The 15,632-nt window shown below is 43.1% G+C and overlaps 2 protein-coding genes across 5 annotated transcripts in view; both read right to left on the bottom strand.

Moving 5' to 3' along the window:
• Positions 1–15,632, bottom strand: part of IDE (insulin-degrading enzyme) — a 143,185-nt gene that overhangs the window by 37,318 nt on the left and 90,235 nt on the right. For 3 of the 4 annotated variants that reach the window (XM_011988478.1, XM_011988481.1, XM_011988482.1), the window contains exons 12-13: positions 5,341–5,443; positions 1,060–1,182 (exon numbers count right to left, since the gene is read on the bottom strand). In XM_011988478.1, the coding sequence (XP_011843868.1) occupies positions 1,060–1,182; positions 5,341–5,443 (226 nt within the window). Of the gene's footprint in view, positions 1–1,059; positions 1,183–5,340; positions 5,444–12,231; positions 12,323–15,632 lie in introns of those variants that run through there. The other variant, XM_011988483.1, reaches the window with a different exon arrangement.
• Positions 2,757–3,718, bottom strand: LOC105545531 (60S ribosomal protein L6-like). The gene is given in 1 exon segment (XM_011988484.1): positions 2,757–3,718. A coding segment is annotated over 1 exon segment (867 nt). The 5' UTR covers positions 3,676–3,718; the 3' UTR covers positions 2,757–2,808.

The following is a 15,632-nucleotide window of genomic DNA, read 5'->3' as shown; positions in this document are numbered from 1 at the left end:
GGATCACCTGAGGTCAGGAGTTCGAGGCCAGCCTGGCTAACATGGTGAAACCCTGTCTCTACTAAAAATACAAAAGCTTAGCTGGACGTGGTGGCGGGTGCCTGTAATCCCAGCTACTCGGGAGGCTGAGGCAGGAGAATCATTTGAACTTGGGAGGCGGAAGTTACAGTGAGCAAGATTATGCCATTATACTCCAGCCTGGGCAACAAGAACAAGACTCTGTCTCAAAAAAAAAGAAAAAACAAGAAAAGAAAAGAAAAAAAAAGAAAAAAGGTTGCCTCATTAATAATCTAGTTGCTTAAGACAAATTTTCATGTTCCTAAACACTGATTGTTGTCTCACTGAACTCATCTAAATTCTTCCAAATGTCAGGTCATTTGAAGAAGATAAAAAGAAAGATGTGTGTGTGTGCCTATAGTCATCAGTTTACAAACAGTTTAGAAGGGAGAAGAAATATGTTTAGAAGGGAGAATGTACTGTAATAATTTCATACAATTTTTTACATACTTTACTCAAGTTCTGAAACAATGGCATGAAAAGGATAGTCTGAAAAAGAGGGGGAGGGAACCCTACTTCTCAACGGCACTTCGCACTAGTTTATTATTCCATTAATTTAATATAGTCACTATGTCATAATGAATGTTTTTAAGGGCAGGAAATCCAACAGCTCCCCCTGGACTTGCTCTCTTTCAGGCTGTAGAGATCCTTTCTTATCTTTAATGTCCACGATGCAGCACAAACCTACTTCCTTATTGGGTCTTCAGCAGACATGGAAAAGAGGCACAGACCTTTCCACAGACTTATGGTTACAGCTCAGACTTACTTTTTTCTCCTATAAAGAAAGCAATTTCCTAGATTCTGCATTGTTTAGTTTGCTTGCTTTAATATTTTCAACCTTCTAATATTTCTTGTAGTTATTCTTTCTGCAGGTTTTTTGTCATCTATCAGTATGTGAGCCCCCCCAAATCAACATAGTACCAAATGTAAGAAATCATTTCTCTAGTCCCCCATGTGTTAGGTCTGTCCCCCAATTTAAAATCACTGATTCAAATATATTACCTTAATAAGAGCAGGGTATGGTGTCGCCTCTTTTTCTAACGGTAAAATCTCAAAATTCGTAGGAATAAATTCATTCTTTGTAGGAAGTTTAAATTTCCCATTCAGGTCAGCATTTTGCCATTTCTGGATGAGTAATGAAACACACAAATGCAGTAAGAGCCTGATTTAAGAGTTTAAAATAGTATCTCTGCTCAATATATGGGCAAGTATTAAGTGCACAGATGTCACACAGCATTGTTTTCCATCATATATAAAGGAGGTACTACCAAATCTATTGATCGGTTTTCATGAAATTTGAGTCGGTCTTTCTAGTACTAGTAAAGATTTTGTGCTCATATATCTATTCTTCCTCTCCACATCTCCAAAATGACCAGCTGAGGAACAATCTGAGACTATGGAACACAGAAAAGCTGACTGGTCCATATGCAGATCATATTTATTCTAGCTCTTTAAATAATGGAGAATAATCTGCCCAGGAATATATTCCCACAACTGCTACACAATAGGTCATTTATGTAAGAGCCACACTTTCAGCTATACTAAGTTATATCCATGTATGGCCTGAAAGCCAGGCTAAAGGGGGTGTCTTTCACTTCAGTACTTCTCTCTTTTTTTTTCTTCCGGAGACAGAGTCTTGTTCTGTTGCCCAGGTTGGAGTGCAGTGGCATGATCTCAACTCACTGCAACCTCCGCCTCCTGTGTTCAAGCGATTCTCATGCCTCAGCCTCCCAAGTAGCTGGGACTACAGGTGTGTGCCACCACACCTGATTAATTTTTATATTTTTAGTAGAGATGGGGTTTCACCATGTTGGCCAGGCTGGTCTTGAACTCCTGGCCTCAACTGATCCACCCACTTCAGCCTCCCAAAGTGCTGGGATTACAGGTGTAAGCCACCATGCCCAGCCTCACTTCAGTACTTCTTTTTTTCTTTTACAGACAGAATCTCACTCTGTTGTCCAGGCTGGAATGCAGTGGCATGATCTTCACTCACTGCATCCTCCAACTCCCTGGGATTACAGGTGTGCACCACCACACCCAGCTAATTTCTGTATTTTATTAGAGACAGGGTTTCACTGTATTGCCCAGGCTGGTCTCAAACTCCTGATCTCAATCTGCCCACCTCAGCCTCCTAAAGTGCTAGGATTACAGACATGAGCCACCGCACTCGGCCTTCAGCACTTCTTAAGAACTGGCCCATACCTCTCCCAGATGATCATGTGAACTTTTAAGTGAACCAGTAGTTCAAGCGTAAGGTTAAGAACAAAGTTGAGGCCAGATGCAGTGGTTCACGCCTGTAATCCCAGCACTTGGGGAAGCCAAGATGTGTGGATCACGAGGTCAGGAGTTTGAGAAGTCTGGCCAACATAGTGAAACCTCATCTCTATTAAAAATACAAAAAATCAGCCGAGTGTGGTGGTGTGCATCTGTAATCCCAGCTACTCAGGAGGCTGAGACAGGAGAATCACATGAACCTGGGAGGCAGAGGTTGCAGTGAGCCAAGATTGCGCCATTGCACTCCAGCCCGGGCAACAGTGCGAGACTCCGTCTAAAAAACAAAAAAAACATACACAGTTGAGATTTAGGTTGGGATTCACACAACCTGTAGGCTGGATCTGTTCCCTGTCCTAGTTCCAAAACCTAAATGGAAGAGATCACAGGCCACTGATTGTTGAACCTAATTTATAAGGCTTTTCTTCTTTTTTTTTTTTTTTTTTTGTACTTAGCTATTTAATGAGGTTCTTAAGACATTTAGAACACCAATTTGTGAGGATAAATTCCATTCGTCAGGGCAAACACAGATCGCAGGTAGCCCTGGAGCTGAGGAACAGCTTTGATTTTTGGTAGAATTTGTGAGTCCACAGCTTTCTGATCAATCTTGCGCTGCTCTGTAATCTCGTATTTCTCTTTTTCTGTGTCGAAGATCTCACCTTCCTGGTGTCTGGGCTTCCGCAGCTGCTTCTTCTTGAAGTAAGCATCAGTAAGATGTTTTGGGATTTTGACATTGCTGATATCGATTTTGGTTGAGGTGGCAATGACAAATTTCTGGTGTGTTCTTCACAGAGGAACTCGATTGAGGGCTAGAGGCCCAGTCACAAGTAACAAGCCACTAGCCAGCTGCTTCAGGAAAACCACCCTCTTGCCCCTGTGGCGTCCAGTGAGGATGATCAGAATGGTCCCGGGGGTAATGCTGGCTCGCAGTTTTCTCACGTGCTGACTGAAGGGTTTTTTGCCGTGGCTCAACAGCTTTCGAGGCACATCTTCAGTAGGATAATATCTAGGCATTTTGCGAAGTTTAACCACCCGGGTACCGCCGTTCTTGTCACCACCAACTGGTTTTGTAAGAGTTGCAAGAACCTTCTCCTTCTTTTTCTTTTCAACCTTGGATTTAGCGGCTGAGTACTTCCTCTTGTACATGGCCTTTCTGGAATACATGGCAGATCGGGAATACCTGCCAATTCCTCTGACAAGGACAGAGTTGCGGCTGCAATGGGGCTTCCCCTTCTTGGGCTTCTTAGCCTTGAGGTTACCCTTTTTCACCTTGCCACCAGCATCAGCCTTCTTGGCTTCAGGTTTCTTCTCTTTAGTATCTGGCTTCTCAACTTTTTCACCCGCCATCTTGCAAGATGGGAAAGAGAACTAAGGTCTCGGCTTCCGGTCTATCAAGACTTTTCATCATTAAAAAAAAAAAAAAAAGCAACTGGCCAGGAAAAAAAAGCAATCAGCCTGGACAACAGAGCAATGCCCTGTCTATTAAACAACAACAACAACAACAAAAACCGATTGTCAGTAATTCTGATTTCTGGATTCAGTAATTTGATCTCTAGTTGGTGTGGCACAGCCTTGCAGATTTTACGGTTCTATCTTAGCTCCTGTGTTTGTGTCTTTCCGCACTGGGCAAGTTGGCCATATTTCCTAAGTGGTATCTTAGGTTTCCAGAACAGCTGAATAGTAGGGACTAGGAAACACTTAATAAGTAATTTCACTACTGAGTTCCCAGAGAGATGTGTTCTTAAAAAATTCCCAGGCAGCCATGGTGGCTCACGCCTGTAATCCCAGCACTTTGGGAGGCTGAGGTGGGAGGATCACAAGGTCAAGAGATTGAGACCATCCTAGCCAACATGGTAAAACCCTGTCTCTACTAAAAATACAAAAATTAGCTGGGCGTGGTGGCATGCGCCTATAGTCCCAGTACTTGGGAGGCTGAGGTAGGAGAATCGCTTGAACCCGGGAGGCGGAAGTTACAGTGAGCCAAGATTGTGCCACTGTACTTCAGCCTGGTGACAGAGCAAGACTCCATCTCAAAAAAAAAAAAAAAAAAAAAAAAAAAAAACAAAAAACCCATTCAGGGCAGGTTTATTCTGGTCAGAATCTGGTGAACATGGGGATTCTTTCTTGTTTTAGGACTATTTCAGACCCAGCACTAATTCATGGAAGATCAGCTTTCCTCACAGTTTAGAGAGATGGACATTTTCACACACTGGGGGGCTTCAATGATCTCCTTCTGTATTATGAATATGTCAGAGAGCTGTGAAGTATCAGTGATGATTTTCTTTCTTAAACTAATTCCTTTTTTGTATGTCATTACACAGGTACATTTTTAAAATGTCCATTACTCGAGTTTAGCTAGAATCTAGTCAGTAAAGTTTTCTGGTCTTTTCCCAGGAATAATGGAGCCAATCTCAAAGGCACATAGCCAATGAGAATCAAAAGAGAAAGAAAGAAAAAGTACTAGATAAGTAGGTAACATTCACAAGCAAAATCCTGACTACTGATGAATGGGACAAAATATTGTCTTAACATACCTGTTCTGAAAATCATAATTCCCCTATGTTGACAAAAAGAACGGTGCTATAACATGAGGCATAAAACATAGCACCTCCTGAAGTGAACATGGTATGAATCCTAGAGCCTCCTCTCAGCCTGTGTTCACAGCAAGACTGTGAGCTCCTTGGAGCCCTTGCATTGGTCTCTCATGCTTCCTACTTCCATCTCTTCTTGCCTTTCTGCTGCCTGTGCCCGTGTACCCTGCACTTCAGTTACCTTTTATGGCATGAGGCACAACCCTGGTGGTTTGATAGACACATGAGAAAATGGCTAGAGTATCATGTCTTCATGAAAAGGCTAAACTCCAGCTCCTTAACTACTTATTGATTTCTCTTAGGATGGTACAGACAACACTAGGTCATCAGTCTTCCACACTCTGCGGTCTTAGTTGGTGGATCTAGGAAGCAATGTCCTTCTGATTCCTCACAGGCTTAGTCATAGATAAGCTAACCCTACCTTGATGACTTCATCTGGTATAGCTTCTTGTTTGTACTGGGTTCCATACCACTCTTCTGTGCGATCAGTTTTTCCTTCAAAAGATTTAGAAACTATTGCAACCCTAGAGATAGAAAAAACAAACAAAAAAACCCTGTAAACTCACACTGTATATATAAATTTAAAGAACCTGATTCAGGACAATATAAATAATATCCAAGAACGTGCTGGGCCTCTTAAGACCCAGCAAATCCTGTAAGGCTTAGTCCAAACAAGCAATATAAGAATAGAGGTTTCTGATCATAGTCCCTGTTATCCTTTAGTTATAGTCCATTATTTTCAGTGTGAAAAAGTGCTCACAGGAGATTCCTCTAGGTTGCTACTGACTAAAATTTAAAAAGAAGAGTAGCTGGGGGAAAAAATATAACAAGGTCAGTTAAAAAACAGTCCTTAAAAAAAGCAAAGAAGTTGTGGATGTGGTGGCTCATGCCTGAAATCCCAGCACTTTAGGAGGCTGAGGAAGAAAGATTGCTTGAGCCCAGGAGTTCAAGAGCAACCTGGGCAAAATAGTGGGACCTGTCTCTACAAAACATTTTAATAATTAACCAGGTAGGGTGGCACGCACCTGTAGTCCCAACTTCTTGGGAATCTGAGGTGGGAGGATTGCTTGAGCTCAGGAGTTTGAGGCTGCAGTAGGCTAGAATCACACCACTGCACTCCTGCCTGGGTGACAAATCAAAACTTTTTCTCTTGGGGGAAAAAAAAAAAGGCAAAAAAGTACTCCTTCCTAGGAATATCTCAGGTGCAGAATTAACAGGAATGATAACAGGAATGACTAACAAAACCTGTTGGCTCATCCAGATATTTTAAAAACGTGACACACATACCCAAGAAACTTTTATTATTGCTTGCTACATTTCTGCTCTATGTTTTTTTCCTGCCAGAGACTAGCATCAAATATATCTACTACAAATACACAGGCCTTCCTGCTACTAGGGGAGAAAGGGACAAGACCAAAAAATGTCTACTACTGTAACCTCTGCCTCCTGGGTTCAAGAATTCTCCTGTCTCAGCCTCCCAAGTAGCTGGGATTACAGGCGCCTGCCACCATGCCTGGTTAATTTTTTTTTTTTTTTTTTGAGTCGGAGTTTTGCTCTTGCCACCCAGGCTGGAGTGCAATGGTGTGATCTTAGCTCACTGCAACCTCCGCCTCCCGGGTTCAAGCAATTTTCCGGCCTCAGCCTCCCAAGTAGCTGGGATTACAGGTGCCTGCCACCATGCCCAGCTAATTTTTGTATTGTTAGTAGAGATGGGGTTTCACCATATTGGCCAGGCTGGTCTTGAACTCCTGACCTCAGGTGATCCGCCTGCCTCAGCCTCCCAAAGTGATGGGATTACAGGTGTGAGCCAGTCTAAAAGCTTTTTTTGATGCGACAGTAGAAACAGCCCAGAAGAGAAGTCAGACGGAAAAAAGTGTTCAAGGACAGGCATGGTGGCTCACGCCTGTAATCCCAGCATTTTCAGAGGCCGAGGCAGGCGGATCACGAGGTCAGGAGATGAGACCATCCTGGCTAACATGGTGAAATCCCATCTCTGCTAAAAATACAAAAAATTAGCCAGGCGTGGTGGTGGGCGCCTGTAGTCCCAACTACTTGGGAGGCTGAGGCAGGAGAATGGCGGGAACCTGGGAGGCGGACCTTGCAGTGAGCCGAGACTGCCCACTACACTCCAGCCTGGGCGACAGTGAGACTGTCTCAAACAAAAAAAGAAAAGAAAAAAAAAAGTGTTCAAGGAGGGAAGGCAGAGATAAAATGATGTCAAAAGATAAGTGAACAAAAAATGACAAGACTAGAGGAGCAAAAGAAGTTCAGAACCAGTGGAACTCTAAGCCATCCCTGTAGAGCACTATCAGGGACACTCTGCCTCTACCACCTTTTAATCGTTGAAGTTGGAACCATTCCACCCCCACCAGTGGACTCAACCACAGGCTGGGACCAGTCCTATTTTGAATCTTATGGGTCAAGGAATTCTAGCCAATTAGTTTGGGCAACTTGGTGTAAAGTCAGTCCTGCTATTGACAGTCCTGCTATTCCACTTCTCCTTTTCCCAATTCAAATAACTAGGTCCATATCTGTTCCTGCTTGTTCTCATCTATCCCCCTAGAGGTTTGATTCTAGCCTCTGAATGTTGGCCTCACAGCTGAAAGCCTAGTACTTGCAATCGAAACTCCCCTCTGATGATACTCATCCATTTTGAGAATCCCAGTCTCTATTCCAAATACCTGCCCCTTGTAGAACCTCCCCAACTTCAACGCTAGTAGTGTGAACTACCATCTATTTTTTGTTTGTTTGTTTGTTTGAGACGGAGTCTCGCTCTGTGGCCCGGGCTGGAGTGCAGTGGCCGGATCTCAGCTCACTGCAAGCTCCGCCTCCCAGGTTTACGCCATTCTCCTGCCTCAGCCTCCCGAGTAGCTGGGACTACAGGTGCCCGCCACCTCGCCTGGCTAGTTTTTTTGTATTTTTTAGTAGAGACAGGATTTCACCGTGTCAGCCAGGATGGTCTCGATCTCCTGACCTTGTGATCCACCTGCCTCGGCCTCCCAAAGTGCTGGGATTACAGGCGTGAGCCACCGCGCCCGGCCTGTATGGTATCTCTTAAGGGCATTCAATACATGATAGAGCCTATGCAGACTCAGGCCTAGGAGCTCGGGCTTCCACTTTTGTTGCTTTCTCAGAGAATGAATGGATTGATTCTCAAGGAGACTTCTAAAAAACACATTAAGTAGAAGAATCTGGTAGATGGTCTTCTCATCTACTCTTCCATGAAACACTTAATTTCTTTCTTTTTTTAGAGACAGGGTCTCACTCTGACACCCAGGCTGGAGTGGACTTGCCCTCTGAAACAAGAAAACCTTAAACTCAGTTCTGAGAAAGTAAACAAGCTGCCAAGCCAGATGCTCTGGAGGATGACTATCTGACACAGAAAGCAGACACTGAAGGCTATGCAGTAATGCTCAGGTTAAAAAAAGGAGGGGAAAAAGGCAGATCCATCAAGTACAGTCTTTAGGGATTTGGATAGCTATATACCAAAGTGAGGTGTCTGGGTAACATGTGAAATGTTATTATAAGGAAATAGACAAGCACAGTTCCTCAGACTAGGCACAGATCAAATACCAGACTAACAAAAAGAGATACTTTCAGACCAACAGTTAGTATATCATTAACGAATTCAAGATTGAAATATACAATGAAAGGGAATGTATGATGTAATAAATAAAGACAGGGAAGAAAATAATGGTAGAGACAGAGTATACACACATCAAACCCATATAGACACCTATGAACCAGAGTGTGAAAGTACAGGGAAGAGCACTTGAATTAGGAGAAAAACAATAATTGAAGTACAGATACCTATGGTATACACAACCGCAGACAGTTGAGAAAAACTAGTACAAATATTGGAGCACTTTAGACCATCTGCTGAAAATCTAATTATACGAAAAATAGGGTTTCTTTTTTTTGAGACGGGATCTCGTACAGTGATGTGATCATACCTCACTGCAGCCTTGAACTCCTGGGCTCAGGTGATCCTCCTGCCTCAGTCTCTCAAGTAGCTGGGACTATAGGCATATACCATCATATCCAGCTAATTTTTTTTTTTTTTGGTAGAAACGAGGTCTCACCATGTTGCCCAGACTGGTCTCAAACTCCTGAGCTCAAACAATCCTCCTGCCTTGGCCTCCCAGAGTGCTAGGGTTACAGGTGTGAGCCACCATGCACAGCCCAGTTTTTTTTTAATGTGGCTAGAGTGTGGGGGAAGAAAAGGCTGCCAATATGGTAATGATGTGATCCTTAGAAATGAGAGAACAGGCCAGGCACGGTGGCTCAAGTCTGTAATCCCAACACTTTGGGAGGCCAAGGCTGGTGGGTCACTTGAGCCCAGGAGTTCAAGGCAAGCCTGGGCAATACAGTGAGACTCTGTCTCTAATTAAAGAAAAAGAAAGAAATTTAAAAATGAAACATGAGAAAACACAACCTTTTCATACTAAAACTTACAACAGCAAGAAAAGGAAGCAGTGGGCTAGAATGAATGCTGTTGACTTCAAGTACATTTAAAAATGTTTGGAGGGAATGCAGCTGTCGAAGCTGGATGGAACTCACCTGGAAACAAAAGGTCTCCTGACTACAGACATTAAAAGGCAATATGGTTCCCAAATAATAAATTCTCTTGAGATTTTTACAAATGATCCCTGACAAAGAAAAGGGAAAAGATATCCAAAGAATAAGAAGAGGCTTCATAGGTAATTGTGATTAATTCAAACAGAATTAGTGGAAAGGGCACAGACCTGGCAATAAGAAACTGGGATTCTGGCAGATACTCTGAATCACTTTCTTTGAAATCTTGCCAAAATTACAGATCTAAGTTAGGCACAAGCCATTTAGCCTCTCTAAATCTCAGTATCATTAATTTTTAATTTTTTTTTTTTTTTTGAGACGGAGTCTCACTCTGTTGCCCAGGCTGGAGTGCAGTGGCGTGATGTTGGCTCACCACAACCTCCACCTCCTGGGTTCAAGCATTCTCCTGCCTCAGCCTCCTGAGTAGCTGAGACTACAGGCACACACCACCATGCCTGGCTAATTTTTGTATTTTTAGCAGAGACAGGGTTTCACTATGTTGGCCAGGCTAGTCTCAAACTCCTGACCTCATGATCTGCCCACCTTGGCCTCCCAAAGTGCTGGGATTAGAGGCATGAGCCATTGCGCCCGGCCTTTTGTATTTTTAATAGAGATGGGGTTTCGCCATGTTGGCCAGGCTGGTCTTGAACTGGTGATCCACCCACCTTGGCCTCCTAAAGTGCTGGGACTACAGGCGTGAGCCACCACACCCGGCCTCATTAATTTTTAAATAGGGATTGAAATTAGATGAACTCTCTCCTTCCACTAGTAAAATTCTACACTATCATGATATCAAATTAGATTTTTAAAGGATACACAGAGAAGACAGAAGGTTGAAAAAAAAAAAATCTATTGATGAGACTCAAAAATCATACTTAAATAGTGATAAGGCTCGTGAAAAATGCTAAAAACCATTTTTTTAAAGTGTGTGTGTGTGTGTTTTTTTTTTTTTTTTTTGGGAGAAAGAGTCTTGCTCTATCCCCCAGACTGGAGTGCAGTGGCATGATCTTGGCTCTGTGCAACCTCCACCCCCTGGGTTCAAGCGATTTCCATGCCTCAGCCTTCTGAGTAGCTGGGATTACAGGTGCCTGCCACCATGCCCGACTAATTTTTGTATTTTTAGTAGAGATGGGGTTTCACCATGTTGGTCAGGCTGGTCTCAAACACCCAAACTCAGGTGATCCACCTGCCTCAGCCTCCCCAAAGTGCTGGGATTACAGGCGTGAGCCACCACGCCTGGACTAAAGTGTTTCTTAAAGTAAGAAAAAAGTCAAGAAAGATAAGGCTTAAAGTTGAGAAAATTCAGTCAACTTTTGAGTTCTTACCAGGTCAAATTCTGGGAAAGACAAAATACAGTTCCTATTTAGAAGAAACTCATAATTTAATAGGACACATGACCTATAGCAAAATGTAATCAGTTAATCTCATGTTAACAGATGGCAGGACTACTCCCCTCTCTTATTTACCTTGTCTTTGAAAGAAACATGGGTCTTTTAATTGTAAAGGTGGACCAAACACAGAAAAAAGGAGTTGAAGATAGGTGAATGAGCCAAGTATGAAATCACTTCTCTGGCCAGGTGTGGTGGCTCACGCCTGTAATCTCAACAATTTGGGAGGCCGAGGCCGGTGGATCATTTGAGTTCAGGAGTTCAAGACCAGTCTGGCCAATATGGTAAAACCCCATCTCCACTAAAAATACAAAAATTAGCTGGGTGTGGTAGTGGGTGCCTGTAATGCCAGCTACTCGGGAGGCTGAGGCAGGAGAATCCTTTGAACCCAGGAGGAAGAGGTTGCAGTGAGCCGAGATTGTGCCACTGCACTCCAGCCTGGGCAACACAGCAAGACTCTGTCTAAAAAAAAATAAAAATTAAAAAAGAGAAATCACATCTCCAAATACAGATGAGTCACAATTTCTAATGCTTATGCCACTACCAAATCCTAACAGAATCATTGTCCATCATCTTTTAGAAATACTGGAGAACATGAGATGAGGCAGAAAACTGGAGATGGAGATGGGCAAATGCTGTAACTTTCAAAAAGAAAAAAGGAGTGAAGCCTGAACACCAGAAGCCAGTAAATTAGGCATTGATCCCTGACAATATTCTACAGTTAACTGTCAGACTGCCAAACATTTAGACAAGAAGTCCGTTGTTACCACTAGGACTTTCATGGATTAACCAAGAATAACTTCTCCCAAATAAATGGAATTATTTGTGACTAAAGGAAGGCACATGACAAAGACTCTATAGCTATTTTTGTAGATTTAATATAGTAAAACAGGCACCAAATGATAGGATCAGGGGAGCTGGGTGACAATGATCATAGAGTAATAATAGGTAAACACCTTTGAACAAGTCATCAAGTCTCAAAATTCAAAATAATTTTCTAACAATTAGGACTGGCAAAAATGAAACTGGCTACCTTAATATTATGAGTTTCCCATCCTTGGAAGAAGTTAAACTGAAGCTGGTAACTACTTAGCTGGGATACTACAGAACAGATACACAGTACCATACTGTACCATTTTACATAAGGGACTTGAGCACCTTGGATTTTGATATCCATGGGAGTCTTGGAACCAATCTCCTGCAGATATGGAGGGCCAAGTGTATACCTAACAGGAGTTGGATTAAATGGCCTCTAAGGTTCCTTTTATTCTTAAGAGTGTCCTGTTTACTTCCCTACCTGGTTGCAATGTTAAACTTGTCTCAGTGGGTATTAAAGAAGGTAATCTTACCCTTGAGCCACCTAGTCTGGCCTGGCAGTTGGCAGTATTATCCCAGGTTGTTTTGCACCATGTATCACTGACCTACTGCAGTTACAATTGTAACAGTCACAGAGACCAATCCTGTAGAGGAAAAGTGCTTTCTCTTTAAATGTGAGACTAAAAAGAGGTATTTAACTCTAATTGCATAAGGTATCACATTTAGAAATATGCAATTTCAAAAGTAAAACATATGCTCCAGCAAATGCACTCCTACAAAGTGTTGTTGGGTCAATTACTGGCTCTAGAGCAGCAAGAATTAGAATTTAAATCACGGTTTTTTCTTACCAAAAAAAAAAAAAGCACAACCTTATTATATGGTATACCTTTAATATAGCATTAGCTTGTGTTTGTACAACACTTTTTGACTTTGCTAAAACATTTTACATCATATAAAGCACTATCCCCATTTTGCAGATGAGCAGGGTTCAAGGAAATTAAATGAGAGCCAGTATTCATGACATTATATAAAGTTAACTTTTCACAAGTCCCCCTTTCAGGACTGTCAACTCTGAGGTTTCACATAAGTGATTCAATAAACGTTGAAGGAAAAAAATTATGTATCCAAGATCTCATGGCTAGTAGTAGGTGACAAAACCACACAAAACTAGTAACTGGAAGGTCTTAAAGATTGTTTAGTGAGGCTGGGTATGGTGGCTCATGCCTATAATCCCAGCACTTTGGGAGGACAGGGCAGGTGGATCACTTGAGGTCAGGAGTTTGAGACCAGCCTGGCCAACGTGGTGAAATCTTGTCTCTACTAAAAAAAAAAAAAAAAAAAATACAAGCCGGTCATGGTGGTTCACACCTGCAATCCCAGCACTTTGGGAGGCTGAGGCAGGTGGATCGCCTGAGGTCAGGAGTTCAAGACCAGCCTGGCCAACACAGCAAAACCCCATCTCTACTAAAAATACAAAAAGTTAGCTGGGTGTGGTGGCAGGAGCCTGTAATCCCAGCTACTTGGGAGGCTGAGGCAGGAGAATTGTCTGAACCCGGGAGGCGGAGGTGCAGTGAGCCGAGATCGCGCCATTGTACTCTAGCCTAGGCAACAAGAGCGAAACTCCATCTCAAAAAACAAAAAACAAAAATTAGTCAGGCATGGTGGCGGGTGCGTGTTATCCCAGCTACTGGGAGGCTGAGGCAAGATAATTGCTTGAACCTGGAAAACAGATTGTCTAATAAGTTCTATTAGTAAATCTACAGCTCTTCCTCCTCATGTTGGTAAGAGGTTTTATTTGTAGAAGGTATATATGATAAAATTCAACCAGATTTAGGTTGATTTTTTTCCCCCCGGAATATATAAGTACACTGAGGAAAATACAAATATTTAAATTGTTTTACTTGCCTAAATGAGGCAAGTAAATTAAAATTAGTGTGGCAAGTAAAGTAAAAATTAGTGTGTGTTCTGGGTATTTTTCTTCCATGTATTTCAATCATGTAAGTAAATGCATATATCACTTAATGAGCAGTTTTTAATATTGATGATGTCCATTTTATCAGTGTGTATGTGTTTTTTTTTTTTTGGAGATGGAGTTTCACTCTTTTGCCCAGGGTGGAGTAAAGTGGCGTGATCTTGGCTAACTGCAACCTCTGGCCCCCAGGTTCAAGCGATTCTCCTGCCTTAGCCTCCCAAGTAGCTGGGATTACGGTAGAGACGGGGTTTCGCCATGTTGGCCAGGCTGGTCTTGAACCCCTGACCTCAGGTGATCCACCCACTTCAGTCTCCCAAAGTGCTAGGATTATAGGCATGAGCCACCGCGCCCAGCCTTACTTTAAGGCAGGGTCTCACTCTGTTGCCCAGGCTGGAGTGCAGTGGCATGATCATGGCTCACTGCAACCTCCACCTCCTGGGCTCAAGCGATCCTCCCACCTCAGCCTCCTAAGTAGCTGGGACTACAGGCATGTACCACCACACCCTGCTAATTTGCATATTTTTTTAAGAGATGGGGTTTCATCATGTTGCCCAGGCTGGTCTCGAATTCCTGCGCTCAAGCAATCCTCCCTCTATGCCTTGCAAAATGCTGGCATTACAGGCGTGAACCACTGTGCACGGCCAATGTGTTTTTGTCAGTGGTTACTGCTTTTCATGTTCTATCCAAGAAATCTTTGCCTATCCCAAAGTTTTGAAGATATTTTCCTATTTTTTCTGGAAGTTTTATAAATTTAGTGCTTATATTTAGGTCTATGATCTATCTCAAATTTTATAAATAGTATGAGGTAAAGGTCAAGTTTCATCATTTTTCATATAGATATGCAGCTGGTAGAACAGCACCATTTGTTGAAAAGACTTTCCATTCTCAATTATGTTGATGCTCTTGTCAAAAATAAAATCAACTGACTGGCCAAGTACAGTGGCTCATGCCCTCATGCCTGTAATACCAGCAATTTGGGAGGCCGAGGTGGGCGGATCACCTGAGGTCATGAGTTTGAGACCAGCCTGACCAACATGGAGAAACCCCATTTCTACTGAAAATACAAAAATTAGCCGGGCGTGGTGGCATACACCTGTAATCTCAGCTACTCGGGAGGCTGAGGCAAGAGAATCGCTTGAACCTGGGAGGCAGAGGTTGCAGTGAGCTCAGATCGCACCACTGCACTCCAGCCTGGGCGAGAGTGAGACTCCATCTCAGAAAAAAATTTTAAAAATTAAAAAAATAAAAAAGGCCAGGTGCAGTGGCACATGCCTGTAATCCTAGCACTTTGGGAAGCTGAGGTGGGAGGATCATTTGAGCTCAGGAGTTCGAGACTAATCTGGGCAACATAGTGAGACTCTTTCTCTACGAAAAAATTTAAAAATTAGCTGGGCATTGGTGGCATATGCCTGTAATCCCAGCTACTTGGGAGGCTCAGGCATGAGAATTGCTTGAACCCAGGAGGAGGAGGTTGCAGTGAGCCAAGATCACGCCAGTGCACTCCAGCCTGGGCAACAGAGCAAGACTGTATTAAACAAACAAACAAACAAGCCGGGTGCGTTGGCTCACGTCTATAATCCCAGCACTTTGGGAGGCCAAGGCAGGCAGACCACCAGGTCAAGAGATCAAGACCATCCTGGCCAACATGGTGAAACCCTGTCTCTACTAAAAATACAAAAATTGGCTGGGCATGGTGGCACGCACCTGTAGTTACAGCTACCAGGGAGGCTAAGGCAGGAGAATCGCTTGATCCCAGGATGCAGAGGTTGCAGTGAGCCAAGACTGTGCCACTGCACTCCAGCCTGGCGACACAGCGAGACTCCATCTAAAAAAAAAAAAGAAAAAAGAAAAAAGGACCGGAACGGTGGCTCATGCCTGTAATCCCAGCACTTTAGGAGGCTGAGGTGGGCAGATCACCTGAGATCAGGAGTTTGAGACCAGCCTGGTCAACATGGTGAAATC

Source organism: Mandrillus leucophaeus, unplaced genomic scaffold (assembly GCF_000951045.1).
Source record: "Mandrillus leucophaeus isolate KB7577 unplaced genomic scaffold, Mleu.le_1.0 Scaffold331, whole genome shotgun sequence".
Taxonomy (NCBI): domain Eukaryota; kingdom Metazoa; phylum Chordata; class Mammalia; order Primates; family Cercopithecidae; genus Mandrillus; species Mandrillus leucophaeus.
Note: the sequence above shows the minus strand (reverse complement) of the source record. Positions and strands in the feature narration are given on the sequence as shown.